This window comes from Muntiacus reevesi, chromosome 1, assembly GCF_963930625.1.
Source record: "Muntiacus reevesi chromosome 1, mMunRee1.1, whole genome shotgun sequence".
NCBI lineage: Eukaryota > Metazoa > Chordata > Mammalia > Artiodactyla > Cervidae > Muntiacus > Muntiacus reevesi.
The window spans coordinates 257569825-257586927 of record NC_089249.1 but is presented as its reverse complement, the minus strand read 5'-3'; the positions used below and the strand labels follow the sequence as shown (position 1 = coordinate 257586927).

At 37.3% G+C, this 17103-nt stretch overlaps 1 protein-coding gene across 2 annotated transcripts in view; it reads right to left on the bottom strand.

Annotated features, from left to right (window-relative positions):
- MSH3 (mutS homolog 3) overlaps positions 1-17103 on the bottom strand; it is a 169375-nt gene that overhangs the window by 55103 nt on the left and 97169 nt on the right. For both annotated transcript variants that reach the window (XM_065919062.1, XM_065919063.1), the window contains exons 17-18: positions 16072-16188; positions 9535-9642 (exon numbers count right to left, since the gene is read on the bottom strand). In XM_065919062.1, the coding sequence (XP_065775134.1) occupies positions 9535-9642; positions 16072-16188 (225 nt within the window). The remainder of the gene's footprint in view (positions 1-9534; positions 9643-16071; positions 16189-17103) is intronic.

The following is a 17103-nucleotide window of genomic DNA, read 5'->3' as shown; positions in this document are numbered from 1 at the left end:
GATTTTTCTGGACAGTCTGTCAGACACATAACCAAACCTTAAACATGGACTTTAAGAACATATGCTCAGGACAAGGCTGAGTATAAAAGTTTAAACTCAAATGTAGAATCAGAACTGGAAAGACAATTATGATAATTACAGTGCTCTGAAGCACAAACTTTAGAAAACTGAGATCTCCCTTATAAGATCCTTTTTCTTTTTTTCTTTTTCTACTACTCTCTAAGATATATTCATTAAAAAAAAAAGAATTACAGTTCAGATTATTGCTACTTAAATCATTTTAAGCAATAAACAAAATTTTAAAAATCATGCAAAATTATTTATAGGTTATTACATTAATATAAATTGTATGTTGGACCTGGGGACAGAATGACCTAAAAGTTTCACATTCTGTTTAATTAAAACATCTTTCTATGGTCTTTAGTATCTTTTACTTTTTTTGATATAAAAAATGTTTATTTGCCTTGTTTGTTTTTTAAGATTTTATATTTCTGTTTTTACCAATAACTTCATCGATTTATCCGAGCTCTTGTGACCACCAGCTTTCTCTCAGTCTCCTCCCCAGAGGGTTCCACTGAGAGCAGTTTGGTGTCTACCTTTTCCAGTTTGGGGTCTACCTTTCCTAATGTTCTTCTATGCATTTAAGTTTCCATAAACTCAGTGTATTGCTTTCTGATTTCTTCTTAAAAAATAAACTAATGACAACAAAAACCAAGAATCATACTGTAATTTATCATTCCACAACTACTTTTTTCTCCCCTTAATAGTCCTTGATACCTATAAAAGATAGACTTCACCATTTACCATGTGGGTCCAATGGACTCTGTCATTTTATTTCTTTAAAACTTTCTAAGTCATTTTAAAAGTACTATGTAGAATTAAGAAAAAAATAATAGCGAGGGGAAAACATCATGACAATTAATAAATATCCAAACATAGCAAATTTCAAATTTTTATTCCATATTTTCCAGGTTTTTAAAGCACATATAGGGCTTCCCTGGTGGCTCAGTGGTAAGGAATCCGCCTGCCAGTGCAGGAGACCCAGGTTCAAACTCTGGGTCAGGAAGATCCCCTGGAGAAGGAAATGACAACCCCATTCCAGCATTCTTGCATGGGAAATCCCACGGACAGAGGTGCCTGGCAGGCTACAATCCATGGGGTCGCAGAAGAGTTGGACACAACTTAATGACTGAACAACATACCTGGAATGGGCAACACACTGTGAATCTAAGTAACAGTTCATCAGCTGTCATGCAGGCACATGGACGATATTCACTTATAAATACTAAGTCTAAAGTTCAATACATTTCTAATAGGTTCTAGCTTATCCTTACTTCAGGTTCTTCTCCCACTTGTGATGAAAATGCAATGTTTGAAGAACTTTTTGAAATCTTTTAAAGTTCATAATTTTGTTAAAGAGAAGATAGCTATCTTCTTTGCTTCATAATTACAAAACATTTTCATACCTGTATTTATAAAGACAATTAGAATAATCAAGCAAATGAGTACTTTTATTTTATATCATCTATTTTCTTTCACTCTCCTGCTTTAGCACCTATTCCTAAGCAAACAGTATCAAAATTTTAGGACACAAATATAAAAGAATACTCTCATATGTGTTTTTAGCAAATCACGATGGTTCCAATTCTTGTCACTAAGTACTGCATGATGGGTGCATCTTTTGGAATAACAAACTGAATAAGAATACTCCATTTCACTTTGCCCTCACAAATATATTATCCACACACACTTAAGATATATTATCTGCACACTCATAACCTGAGATTTTGTTTTATACAAGAAATTTCACTACCATCATTAGTATCTACTGCTGCTGCCAAGTCACTTCAGTCATGTCCGCCTCTGTGTCACCCCATCGATGGTAGTGCATCAGGCTCCACCGTCCCTGGGATTCTCCAGGCAAGAACACTAGAGTGGGTTGCCATTTCCTTCACCAATGCATGAAGGTGAAAAGTGAAAGTGAAGTCACTCAGTCGTGTCCAACTTCACAACCCCATGGACTACAGCCTACCATGCTCTTCCATCCATGGGATTTTCCAGGCAAGAGAACTGGAGTGGGTTGCCATTGCCTTCTCCTATCATTAGTATCTAGAGCACTGCTATCCTTCTCTTCAAATTCATGTTTTGAATAATCTAATAATGAAATGAAATGTCTTTTGTCAGTTTTTTTCTTTTTGCTATTATGAGTGAAAAGAGAAAAATTCTGAATTCTCAACTGTATTCACTCCAAGTCAGAAACAAACTAAAACAGTGGCATCGCCAGTTTACTTTTATATCTTCTTGAGAGATGATGTAACTGTTTGGCAAATACAATGAGCAAAATGAAGAATATTATGACAGTGACTTCTATCTCATTTCTGTATTTCCAGCTTCCTTCTTATTTTAGATTTTTTACAGCATGCTGGGAAATACTGATAAACATAATGAAATGATTCCTTGGCTGATGCAATAGTAAGGCATTCCAGACAAAAGCAAGATAAAAATTATTAAAGATCTCAAAATGCATTTTAGAGTTATAAAAGGGTCCAGTGGGCCCATCTGGTGAATATAAGACTGAATAAATTTCATTCTCCTTTAAAAAAAAAGAAAAGTAAATTTTCTCTTTGTTCTTTGCAAGACCTTTAAAAAAACTCAGAAGCTGAAAAACAGGTCCAGTGAACCCTGATGGTATGGAATACTGAAGATGAAGGATTATTCCTTGGAGGCATTCTTTTAAAGCTGCTGAATAGCAAGTTAGCTATCTCCACTATGGAACATTCAGACAGTCTAGACTTCAATGTTATAAACAATGCTCCAATGAACAAACATATATACACATACATGTGCATATTTTCAAGTGTTCCTCTAAGCCAGAGGAAATGCTTGAAGTGGAATTTCCAAATCATAGGACATGCATCTTTTTTAATGCATGTTAAAATTAAAATAGCTTTCAATTAAAACTCAGGCCCATCAACTCGGTGATGCCATTCAACCATCTCATCCTCTGTCATCCCCTTCTCCTCCTGCCTTCAGTCTTTCCCAGCATCAGGGTCTTTTCCTTCTAATGAGTCAGTTCTTCGGATCAGGTGGCCAGACTCTGGAGTTTCAGCTTCAACATCAGTCCTTACAATGAATATTCAGGACTGATCTCCTTTAGGATGGACTGGTTGGATCTCCCTGCAGTCCAAGGCACTCTCAAGAGTCTTCTCCAACACCATAGTTCAAAAGCATCAGTTCCTCAGTGCTCATCTTTCTTTATAGTTGAACTCTCAAACCCAACTCACACACACATGACTACTGGAAAAACCATACCTCTGACTAGACAGAGTCTTATTAGCAAAGTAATGTCTCTGCTTTTTAATACACTGTCTAGGTTGGTCATAACTTTTCTTCCAAGGAGCAAGGGTCTTTTAATTTTCATGGCTGCAGTCACCAACTGCAGTGAATTTGGAGCCCAGAAAAATAAAATCTGTCACTGCTTCCATTGTTTCCCTATCTATTTGCCATGAAGTGATGAGATGAGATGCCATGATCTTATTTTTCTGAATGCTGAGTTTTAAGCCAACTTTTTCACTTTCCTCTTTCACTTTCATCAAGAGGCTCTTCAGTTCTTCTTCACTTTCTGCCATAAGGGTGGTGTCACCTGCATATCTGAGGTTATTGATACTTTTCCCCACAATCTTGATTCCACCTTGTGCTTCATCCAGCCTGGCATATCACATGATGTACTCTGCATGTGAGTTAAATAAGCAGGGTGACAACATACAGCCTTGACATACTCCTTTCCCGATTTGGAACCAATCTGTTGTTCCATGTAGGGTTCTAACTGTTGCTTCTTGATCTGCATATAGGTTTCTCAAGAGGCAGGTCAGGTGGTCTGGTATTCCCATCTCTTGAAGAATTTTCCACAGTTTATTGTGATCCACACAAAGGCTTTGGGCTAGTCAATAAAGCAGAAGTAGATGTTTTTCTGCAACTCTCTTGCTTTTTCGATGATCCAGCGGATGTTGGCAATTTGATCTCTGGTTCCTCTGCCTTTTCTAAGTCCAGCTTGAACATCTGGAAGTTCAGGGTTCACGTACTGCTGAAGCCTAGCTTGGAGAATTTTCAGCATTACTTTGCTAATGTGTGAGATGAGTGCAATTGTGTGGTAGTTTGAACATTCTTTGACATTGCCTTTCTTTGGGACTGGAAGGAAAACTGACCTTTTCCAGTGCTGTGGCCACTGCTGAGTTTTCCAAATTTGCTGGCATATTGAGTGCAGCACTTTCACAACGTCATCTTTTAGGATTTAAAATAGCTCCAATGGAATCCCATCACGTCCACTAGCTTTGTTCATAGTGATGCTTCCTAAGGCCCACTTGACTTGGCATTGCAGGATGTCTGGCTCTAGGTGAGTGATCACACCATTGTGATTATCTGGGTCCTGACGATCTTTTTTGTACAGTTCTGTGTATTCTTGCCACCTCTTCTTAATATCTTCTGCTTCTGTTAGGTCCACACCATTTCTGTCCTTTACTGTGCCCATCTTTGCATGAAATGTCCCCTTGGTATCTCTAATTCTCTTGAAGAGATCTCTAGTCTTTCCCATTCTATTGTTTTCCTCTATTTCTTTGCATTGATCACCGAGGAAGGCTTTCTTATCTCTCCTTGCTATTCTTTGGAACTCTGCATTCAGATGGGTATATCTTTCCTTTTCTCCTTTGCCCTTAGCTTCTCTTCTTTTCTCAGCTATTTGTAAGGCCTCCTCAGACAACCATTTTGCCTTTTTGCATTTCGTTTCTTGGGGATGGTCTTGATCACTGCCTTCTGTACAACATCATGAACCTCCATTCATAGTTCTTCAGGCACTCTATCAGATCTAATCCCTTGAATCTATTTGTCACTTCCACTGTACAATCATAGAAAGAAAGAAAGAGAAGTTGCTCAGTCATGTCTGACTCTTTGCGACCCCATGGACTGTAGCCTACCAGGCTTCTACATCCATGGGATTTTCCAGGCAAGAGTACTGGGGGTCTGATTTAGGTCATACCTGAGTGATCTAGTGGTTTTCCCTGCTTTCTTCAATTTAAGTCTGAACTTTGCAATAAGGAGTTCATGATCTGAGCCACAGTCAGCTCCTGGTCTTGTTTTTGCTGACTGTATGAGAGCTTCTCCATCTTTGGCTGCAAAGAATATAATCAATCTGATTTCGGTGTTGAACATCTGGTGATGTCCAGGTGTAGAGTCTTCTTTTGTGTTGTTGGAAGAGGGTGTCAGCTATGTCCAGTGTGTTTTCTTGGCAAAATTCTGTTAGCCTTTGCCCTGCTTCATTTGGTACTTCAGGGTCAAATTCATACCCTTACCTATTAATAAATTTGGTATTATCAAACATTCTAATTTTAACAGTGTGATCTCATTGTTTAAATCTGCACTCACTGATTTGTAAGGTTGAAGTCTTTTCATCAATTTCTTGACCCCTTTTCTTTTTCGTCTTAATATCCTATTAGTGATCTCGAGTGTTTAGACTCAGACCTTTCACATATAAGCACATTTCTGAATGTACTCATAACATCAAGAAATAATACTTTCCTGAATACTTGAATTCTTAAATATATCTGACTAACAAAACCCCAAAAGCATGCACTCACATCTCTCGAAGAAAGTTATTAAAGTATCTCTTAAGTAAATAATTTGAAATCATCTTTTGAAAAGGGACATTTAAAGCACAAGAAAATGACAATTTTTAAATTTTAGAGTACAATTTTAAAACAGAATTTTTATCTAGATAGGTTACGAATATACTGTAAAGAAAAAAAAGATGAAACCAACTCTAAGCTATATCAGTTTTAAAACTCTTAAGTGCTCTGCCAAATGAAATCAACGTATCATATTCATGACACTGATATGACTTCCCAGGAAGGTTTTCACTTTAAAGCAAAAATCTGAGTGATTTGTTCTGCTCTAAAATCTACACTGACTTACTCTGTTGCCTTCAAAACTACATAATGACAAAACACTTCCTGGTACAGTGAAGCGAAGGATTATTCAGACCTGAGAAGATTTATTAGGACAGGACAGTGAAAGCAGAAAGATATGAAATGCTGATGACATTCAGCGGCACTGCAGAGGAAGAACTGAGAAAATCTGGATGCTGCCTGAAAAGAAGGAAACATTAAACAAATCTACCTATTTTATTTTATATTTTTGAAACTGCATCATTCTCCTTTAAATGAGCCAGAGAAACAGAATAACAGTCTATTTTAGCAAAAATGTACAATGTCCAGAATACGAATTGGATAGAAAGACCTAGAATAAGAACTTTTGCATAACGATTTAGAATATAGTAAAAAAAAAATGTCCTAATATCAATAACCTCAGATATGCAGATGACACCACCCTTATGGCAGCGAGTGAAGAGGAACTAAAAAGACTCTTGATGAAAGTGAAAGAGGAGAGTGAAAAAGTTGACTCAACATTCAGAAAAAAAAAAAGCTCAACATTCAGAAAGCTAAGATCACGGCATCTGGTCCCACCACTTCATGGGAAATAGATGGGGAGACAGTGGAAACAGTGTCAGACTTTGTTTTTTAGGGCTCCAAAATCACTGCAGATGGTGACTGCAGCCATGAAATTAAAAGACGCTTACTCCTCGGAAGGAAAGTTATGACCAAGCTAGATAGCATATTAAAAAGCAGAGACATTACTTTGCCAACAAAGGTCTGTCTAGTCAAGGCTATGGTTTTTCCAGTGGTCATGTATGGATGTGAGAGTTGGACTGTGAAGAAAGCTGAGCACCAAAAAATTGATGCTTTTGAGCTATGGTATTGGAGAAGACTCTTGAGAGTCCCTTGGACTACAAGGAGATCCAACCAGTCTATTCTGAAGGAGATAAGTCCTGGGTGTTCACTGGAAGGACTGATGCTGGAGCTCAAACTCCAATACTTTGGCCACCTCATGCGAAGAGTTGACTTGTTCGAAAAGACCCTGATGCTGGGAGGGATTGGGGGCAGGAGGAGAAGGGGACGACAGAGGATGAGATGGCTGGATGGTATCACTTACTCGATGGGCATGAGTTTGAGTAAACTCCGGGAGTTTGTGATGGACAGGGAGGCCTGGCGTGCTGCGATTCATGGGGTCACAAAGAGTCGGACACGACTGAGAGACTGAATTGAACTGAATAACATTTAGAAAGAAGATTATAATTATGAAGCCAATGATCAATTTAATATACTGCAATAACTTGTGTGCCTAAAAATCTTTAAACAAGCTGGAAATCTAAGGGAAAAGAGCACAAACTTCAGATTATTTAGATACTAGTTTAAAATGCATTTTAGATAAAAAGTTCCTATTTCATGGCTATTTACACTCAATTTTATGGCTGCCAAAAAAAAAAAAAGAGAGAGAGAGAGAGACTGATTGTATTACTTAAAGATAATGGCATGATTTTCATTTAAAAATTTTCAGGTGAAGTTTTCCTACTATAAAATATATCGTATCCAATGTGGAAAGTACTTTAGCATGTGACATTTCCTGAAACTGTCTTAGTGACAGAAGGTGTGGTTTAGAACAATCCTACTAAGGACAAATAAAAGACTGGATAAAGTATAGAAGGCCTGTACTTTACTTCAAGTATACTACTTGAAGCCACCTGACAACTAACAAGACAACAAGGAATTACCAGGCCAGGTAATTCCTGGGGCAGGACAGAGGACAGAGGGCCAGCGAGGGTGTTTGCTGATTTTTGCTGCTTTCTGAGGGGATGCTGAGCACTATGAACGGCTTTAATCTGGACTGAGACACCAAAAGCCTGCACACCAAGCAGAAGACTGGATGTGAAGTGAGAACTGCAGGCTCTGAATCTTTGAACTTTTGAATCTTTAACCCTTTGAATTTCTGAACCTTCTCAAGCTCTGAGGTGGACTAAGTGATGCCAGAACATCATTAGTGTCTTGAGATGTGACCCTTTCAGAGAAATATACATCAAATTATTTCTACAAGTGATTTTGCAAATATAATGCCCAGAAGATAATCGAAACAATCAGGCACTCAAAGAGATGCCTGAATGAAAATGAACAGAAACAACAGGCAATAGAAAGAGGCCCACAAGGACTACAGACATATGACTCATCAGACACAGACCTTGAGAAAACTATGCTTACCACATTCAAACAGACAGAAAAGATTGTGAACTGATAGAAACCAAAAGTGATTTTTAAAAAATAAATAATGATAGGTATGAAAGATACTAAAAACCCTTAAGCTCAGATGTTTTTTTCAAAGGCAAAAAAATTTTACAATACTTAATTCTTTCTGATTTTTGAGTAAACATCAGTGAGTAACTATTGCTGTTTATTAAGTATTTATCATCTGCCTGGTTTTCCTTAGAAATTTCATAAAGTCTTTATCTCATTTAATTTGTACGTTCTAAGTGGTAGGTATTATTTTGTGAAGAATATGAAGAAACTGAGGAGCACAGAGGTTATGAAACTTAGTTTAAGGTTAGTGGTTAAAATAACCAGCCTGGTGGTCAAACCTATACCCCTGGGAGGTGATTAGGTCTTAAGGGCAGAGCCCTCAGGAATAGGATAGCACTCTTATATAAGAACCCCCAGAGAGCCTCCGAAAGGGCTTCACAGAGAGCCACCGATGCAGAACTGCAGCCTAGGGGAGCTGCTGGAATGAGCCCAGGCACAGAACACCAGGCAGAAGTGGGGCCACCCCAGAAGCAGAGCTTGGCCACAGAACGACCACTGTAGGGACTGGGCAGCCTGGGGCCCTAGGGGCCCGACCTCTGCCCAGCAAAGCTATGGGAACAGGATTGCTACCCCTTGGGTCTGGAACACAGGACCCTTGGGCCCCAGTGGGCCTGGAAGGCAGGGCACTGAGCCAAAGCTTTAACTTTTAAGATTTAGACTTAAGGACGAGCAACTTGAGAGCAACTGAGTGGAATTTGCCTAAAAATGAATCATACCTTAAGTCTCCCCCATACCTGATTTAGATGATGTTTAAATGAGACTTTTATAATTACAAAGTTAAACATATCATAAGTGTTCAAGTGAACGCTAACAAATGAAAGGATTGCTCCTCTATAAAAAAATGTCACCCACATAAATCTAAAAATTGAAATATGTAACATTTCCCTCTAGTTATAGTCATCATTTGCTTTCATTGTACTCAATGGTAGAGCAAGAAAGGAATTTCTTAATTTTAAATCAAGCTATATGTGTATGACATTCAGCTTTACCAAGAGTTCAATATATTTGAGTAATTTTAATACTGTATAATGAAAGTGAAAGTTGCTCAGTCAGGTCTGACTTTTTGTGACCCCACAGACTATACAGTCCATGGAATTCTCCAGGCCAGAATACTGGAGTGGGTACCATTCCCTTCTCCAGGGGATCTACCCAACCCAGGGATCAAACCCAGGTATCCCGCATTGCAGGCAGATTCTCTACCAGCTGAGCCACCAAGGAACACTAAAATTAATTGAAAAATTCTATCTGTTCTAAAGTACTGGAAAAGGGCTGAAGTTAAAAAAAAAAAATACATTACCTGCAGTAATCTCCTTGCTTAGCGACCTTGGCCAGGGAGAAAATGCAGTCAACCGTTGCTAGGTGATGGACTGCTTTACACAAGGTGTGATAATGTTCACTGAAACTCCTATAGAAGCAACAATAACAACAAAAAGGTGAGCAAATTGATTTCTTAGATCTATAAAAACTGTACAATAAGTAATCAGTTTGGTAGCTATGATGAGCATAAACAAATAACCAGGCACACAGCTAGCAGTTAAGAAAGGTGGAAATTACATTGAACTATTTTCTGTTTAATAACTTGATTACTGAGACTTTATTTGAAAAAAAAAAATATATATATATTTTAAAATAGTTTCTTTACAAAGATGTCTACTATTAATACCATATTGCACATTTCATATGACCATGACCCTGAACTCAGACCTAATTAACACTAATGTAGAGATTATTTTCATTTAACTTAAATGACATCATGAACTACCCAAATGGATCAGCTTCCCTTTGCACATATCCTTCATAGCATTGTCCAAACTAGGAAAACAGTTTCAATACCTTCTTCTAAAATTTATTGGAAGTGTCTCAAAGGTAGAGCTCATCAGGTTCACCTGATTTACTTATCTAACATCTAACCATAGAGTTGACACTGCAATAAATTTTTTGAAGGCAAGTAAAAAGAAAGGTACTTTTTAAAGTGATCTTCAGTTTTCTTATTAATAATTCATATAGAAATTAAATATTAGACTTGTTTTTAAAAAGGTCTGTCACTTCAAATCTTTGGCTAATTAGGTAGCTGGTGATCTAAGAGTTTAAAAGACTTGCACTGAAAGACTTATTCTAGAAAAAACATATGCTGTATGTAGGGGTTTTCCTTTCCTTTTTTTGCTTGCTTCCGCTGCTGCTGCTAAGCCACTTCAGTCGTGTCCGACTCTGTGAGACTCCATAGACGGCAGCCCACCAGGTTCCCCCGTCCCTGGGATTCTCCAGGCAAGAACACTGGAGTGGGTTGCCATTTCCTTCTCCAATGCATGAAAGTGAAAGGGAAAGTGAAGTTGCTCAGTCGTGTCCAACTCTTAGCGGCCCCATGGACTGCAGCCCACGAGGCTTCTCTGTCCATGGGATTTACCAGGCAAGAGTACTGGAGTGGGGTGCCATCGCCTTCTCCGTTTTTTTTTGCTTAGATACTTCTATTATCTCTTATCATAGGAGTTCCTTATAACTTTCTAAAGATAATCCTCTCCAAAAGAGATGAGTATTATACTGAATGCATCTCTTAAAAAATATTTCTCTATTTAATACTACGGGTTTCAAAAACTAAGAGATTTAGTCTGTTTGCTTCTTAAATCCAAAGGTTTTTAGAGTGCTTCCTACTAGAAAAGGATATCCAGATTAAGCTGCTATGTGATCAGTTATTCCGATATTATTACCACTGTACTGATTGTTTAGAATCCATAATTTGATTTTTTATTAATATTAAAATAAGATATCCTATATAGATAACTTCTCCAGATACTAGAACATTTTAAATACTCAGTTTTAATTCTAACCATTTGTGAATTGCAGAGCATATTTATAGTATATTTTAAACTTCTTTTTCTGAGTAGATACAGCACTGCTGTTGTTCAGTTGCTAAGTTGGGTCCAACTCTGCGATGCCACGGACTGCAGCACACCAGGCTTCCCTGTTCTTTCACTGTCTCCCTGAGTTTGCTCAAACTCCTGTTCAACCATCTCACCCTCTGTCTTCCCTTCTCCTCCTGCCCTCAATCTTTCCCAGCATCAAGGCCTTTTTGAATGAGGCAGCTCTTCATATCAGGCGGCCAAAGTACTGGAGCCTCAGCTTCAGCATCAGTCCTTCCAATGAATACTCAGGGTTGATTTCCTTTAGGATGGACTGGTTTGATCTCCTTGCTGTCCAAACTCTTGCTGACTCAAGAGTCTTCTCCAGCACCACAGGTCTAAACCATCAATTCTTCAGTGCTCAGCCCTGTTTATGGTCCACATCTCACTTCCATAGATGACTACTGGAAAAACCATAGCTTTGACTATACGGACCTTTGTCAGCAAAGTGAGAACCTCATGAACAAGGAGAGCATAATGAATACAATTTACCTGTTTCCCCCAAATTAAAGTTACTCAGAAGGAACTACATGGTTACCACTAACAATGTTAAGAGCATGTGCAAAATACCAAACACAAAAGGGACTATACCTGACATCAAACGGGAGCGCTCAGTTGCCACCTTAAAAACGGCTCTTAGTGTTGAAGATGTCACGTGCTCTGTGGACGTAAGGCTCCTGAGGGTGCCTTGTCATTCCTAGTAGCTTCAATTTTAGATCTGACCGCTCATCTACCCCTTGGACTGTGGCTGATTCTGTCCCTATTCTAATTACTGATCCATCTGGTCTTCCTATCCTGGCACTCTGTCCTTTGCCAGAAAGCAGCCATATTTGATATTTCTGCTCTTGCCTCTCTGAATCCGAGTGAGTGTTCAATGTATCTGTGGCACTACAGTAAAAAAAAAATAGAAAACAGCCAATTTTTTCTTACCCCCACTCCTTCCTTCTCAGCTCCTGTCCAGGCCACTAATTTATCACTACCCAACAGCCTTAGGTTGAGGATAACTGTCCCTGATGATCTAACTTCCAGGATTGAAATAAGTAATATAACTCTTGGTCAGTACCATTTCAGCTTAGCAACAACACAAAGGGCAGGAGAGAGAAGGTAAATTATTTAGCTTTGGACAACAATGTTCCTTCTCATGTCAACTGCATAAATAAGGCATGTGAAAAAAAATTTTAAGCTATCATAAACCTTAAACATCACCATCACAACTCTTTATAAAGCCTTGCTTGACTTCTTCGTCTTGTCTATTTGTTATTCTTGACCAAATTCCAAAGAGATCATCTTAGAAAAATGACAGGCTGAAAAATGGACCATTCAGGTAACAATCTGATAGACTTGGGTTTATGTCATAACAACATACAACTTTATCACTAACCCACCAAACAACTTCAACTAATCACTGTGATTTAATCTCAAAAGGTATTGCTGGGTCCATGGGAAGGAGATTAAAGACACTTGGGTTCTAAAGTTATTATGACAGTTTACCATCTGATGTTATTCAATAATATTTGAAGTTAATTAAAAAGGAGAATATTTTATTTTCTATTTGCAAATGTATTTATAAAATACTTGAACTACTGTATGAGAGGTAATTTTATTCAATTATTCAATTGAATAATATTCAATAATCTTATTATTAAAGATTTTTCAATTGAGATTATTCAATATCGAGAGCCTATCTTTTGGAACATGAAAGAAGAGACACTGTTTTTTGAGAGGGGGTTCCATTCACAGACTTTCTTACAGCCTTGATTTCTTGCAATATTTCAATAAAAAGTAATGTGACTAATGGACAACTGTTAGTATCTCGGTAAGAGACAAAAACACTTGTATAGCTGGTATTCAATCCTCTGGTGTCAGGTTCAATGAGGTTAATCATTTTCGAAATGACATTATATTCACACCATCTGGCACCTCAATAAATAGTATGTCTAACAATCAATGCTGTTCTCATGGGGGCTCTAGCTGCAAATGTTGTAGCTAAATTTCAGCCAATATTCTTTCTTTGGATAAAAAAAATTATATTTTTCTGTTTGAAAGTAATATATGTATATTACAGAAACTTTTGATATCATGGATCTGCAAAGTACATTAAACTTCCAGTAATCTCACCCTCCAAATTAATCAGTTAATATTTGAAACTATTTATATATATATATATATATATATATATATATATATATGGCCCAATAAGCATATTAATAACAGCATATATATTTAATATTTTAAAATACAAAAATGTATATGCTGTGCATGTATGTGAATTTACATATACAGAACTGGTATCACATTTTTAATACTTTTCACCCTTTTTTTACTTAGCAATACATCATATCATATTCTTCTGTGATGTTTTATTTAATGTTCGCTTACTCTCAGCAACTCCCAACTCCAGCCAAGCCATGGTATGATGAGATTAACCCAGCTATCCTGGGTTAATGGGATAGAAGGGCCCAGGCAGAGGGCTGACACAGCGAGAATGGAAGGGTGTGAAATGACAGGAGAGGAAAGGGCAAATCAAAGAGATGTTTCAAAGAGAAAAAAGACAAATAGGAATTTGGTAATAGATAAAGGGGAAAAAAGGAATAAAGAATCAGGATAGTGCCAAAATCTTTACCCTGGGATATCTGAACTTTCTCTACTCTAGAATCATGAAAGAACATAACCCAGACCTATAAAATCACACCCACTATGTAGACAGTGAAGATGAACAACCTCGTTGAATCCCAGGACCCTTGAATAAAGTCCCTGAAGCTTGAAAGGGAAAACATTAGTCCACTTTTCATGTTCTCAGTGATATCACTAAGGGGAGAGTCAGGAAAACAAAAACTCAAGAGCCCTGAAAACCCTTAGCCAGGGTAATTGAAAGTAAGTTGGAAAAGGAAGTGAGTAGACCAAATTTCTATCCCCAGATTCAAGACTCAGAGTCAAGATAATTTCAAAAGATTCAGGGTAAGTGTACTGAAATCTCTTTCTGATCCTGTAATTCAAAACTCCTCTGGGCAACAAGAGATGGTACCAACCTACTACCTTTTAAAAACTGTCACATATTATCTTTTTTGCTCCTCTTTTATCACTTGTCAGAGTTGTTACTTTAAATGGAAAAAAGTTCCCTGAAGACTACACTGAATATACTGTTTAAAATTTTAAAGAGCAAGACTGAAAGATTTCCCAGTGATGCCCATGGATTGATTCACCATAGGCAGGCTCTATAGCCTGAGAGTATAGGGCACACGCCCTACCACCAGACACCCTGGGTTGAATCTGGGTTACAGTCTTATTGTGGGCAACTTATTCTTTATTTCTGTCGCTCACCTTATTCATTTGTAAATTGGGGATGATAATAATATTTCACTCTTAGGGCTCTTGTGAAGCAAAATGAGCTAATAAACAAAGTGCTTAGGTGACTGGTGACCTGGAGCTGGCTCCTATGGACTCATGAAAGTCAACTGTGTGCACATCTCTTTCCAATCCAGGCCAGCAGGAGCTTGCAATCAGTCCTGGTGGGTGTAGTGACACCACAGAAATCAAACACACACTACTGCTCTCCAGACAGCTGGCTATTCACCATTTATCAGAACACCACCAACTTAAAACTATTGAGATGAACATGTGACTGTTAATAAATCCAGAATGAGACATTCTTTGAGACAATGGCATGGATGCCTCCCCTCTAAATTTCATAATATAAAGGTAGAGGGCTATTCTAGATTAAAATACACTAATGAAACTTAATAAACAAATGCAATATGTGAAAGTTTTTTTTAAATATGGGAGGAGGGAAAATCACAGTCATGGAGAAAAGATTTGTGGTTGTCAAGGAGGAGGGGGCTGAGGGAGGGAAGGACTGGGAGCTTAGGATTAGCAGATGCAAACTATTATATATAGATGAGTAAGCAACAAAGTCCTAGTGTATAGCACAGGGAAATGTATTCAATATCCTATGATAAACCACAATGGAAAAGAATATAAAAAAGGAATGTCTATATGTATGTAACTGGGTTACTGTGCTATATACATCAGAGTTTGGCATAACTCTGTAAATCAATTGTAAATCAATCAACTTCAATAAAAAATAAAAATAATAAAAATATGGGGAGAAGAGGAATTGAGACTATTTAAAATTTAACTTAGTAGCTGCAGTCCATGCGCTGCAAAGAATCAGACATGACTGGGCAACTGAACAACAACAATTAAACTTTCTTAGGTATAATAGTGGTAGCAAAATTATATAGCAAAATGTCCTTATTTTTAGAAGATGTATGCATAATTATTTTGGGCCAAAGTATTATAATGTCTAAAACTTACTTTAAAATGTTTCAGAAAAAAAAAATGTGAGGGAGATATAAAACAAATATAGTAAAATCTCAACACTTTAAATAAACCTAGGTAAAGAGTACAGAGATCATCATTTCAACTTTCCCATAGATTTGAATTTTTTCAAGATACATAGTAGGGGGAAGTAGGTAAAGGATGCAAAAATATAAGAAATAAATTAAATGCAGATAGTGGGCTGGCCAAAAACATTGTTCAAGTTTTCCTGTAACATCGTACAGACTTTGTTTCCTGTAACAACAAACTTTTTGGCCAATGCAATAAAACAACTAACCCATACTTGTCCAACTCTGAAAATGTTAAGCCTTTATACAAGAAAAGTAATCAAAATCCAAGGTAGAATTTCAAAGTGACATTACTAAACATCCTTAGCAACAAAATGTTAGTACAGTAACAAAAAGTATATTTGGTCTCTTACCAGAGACTAAGATGAGCTTACATTTCAATAGATTAAAAATAAAATCAGAGAACACATGTACTCAACTATTTTATGGCAGGTCACAAGCAGTAATCTCTACTTTTCTTTTTGGTGGAAAGATTTTCCGGTCTATTTCTCATAGCAAAAAGTCAGATTATATTTTTCATTGTAAACTCACTCTAGAAAAGCAAGCCATTCAGCACTGCAGTCAAGGACTAGCTGCTCCCGGAGCTGATTCAGATGTCTGTAATTTTCTACAATAAAAGGAGAGTGAAAGCGGCTCACAGCTTTTGTGCTAGAAGAGGAGAAAAAACATAAACAGGAAATCAAGGTTACTAAGAAGTCAGTAACGCCATCACTTCAGAAAATTAAAGTAGCTATTGATTATTCTCTGATGAACCTTGAAAGTAAATAGCTGTAAACAGAGAACATTCTTTAATTATGATACTGAACTTTATTGATTCCAAAGATCTTTATTGTAAATAAAGTATTTGAAGTTCAGAGGACTTTGTTTAGGAAGATTTAAAATACAAGTTATATCCATATGGCAAAAATCAAAGTTTAGAATTTCTGTTTCATAAGTAAGGAGGTTTTTTCTGTAAATTATACAAAATGAAAATGTTTGGTTTAACAAAAAAAAGATCAGAAGCAAATATAACAAAATTAAGTCCTAACAAATCAGAGAGTTGGATATATTGGCAAAGATCATATCATTTTTCATATTTTATACATTTCTGTAGGATTAAAGTATTTCAATTTAAAAAAAAAGCATTACAATGAACAGCAATGCATTAATTCAGGAGGCAGTCAAAGAAGGGTTCATGATCCAACTGCAGATTCACAGTGACCCTGGATGGGAAGAAATATCATGTACTCCTCTTCTGAGCTTGCAAACAATCTCTGCTTCCTCATCAAGAAGCTACCTAACACAATGGTGGATGCTATGGGTCCCCAGTCAGAGAATCCACAGTAAGATTCCAACTCTGTCAGTTACTCGCTATCTATGTGACTCTGGGCCAATAAAACTGATTTTGTCTAAACTAAAAGCTTTCCTCACCTATCAAATGGGGATAACAATAGTATCTACCTCATGAAAAGTGAACGTGTTACTTGTCAGTCATGTCCAATCTTCCCATGGACTGTAGCCCACCAGGCTCCCCTGTCCATGGAATTCTTCAGGCAAGAATACTAGAGTGGGTAGCCATTCCCT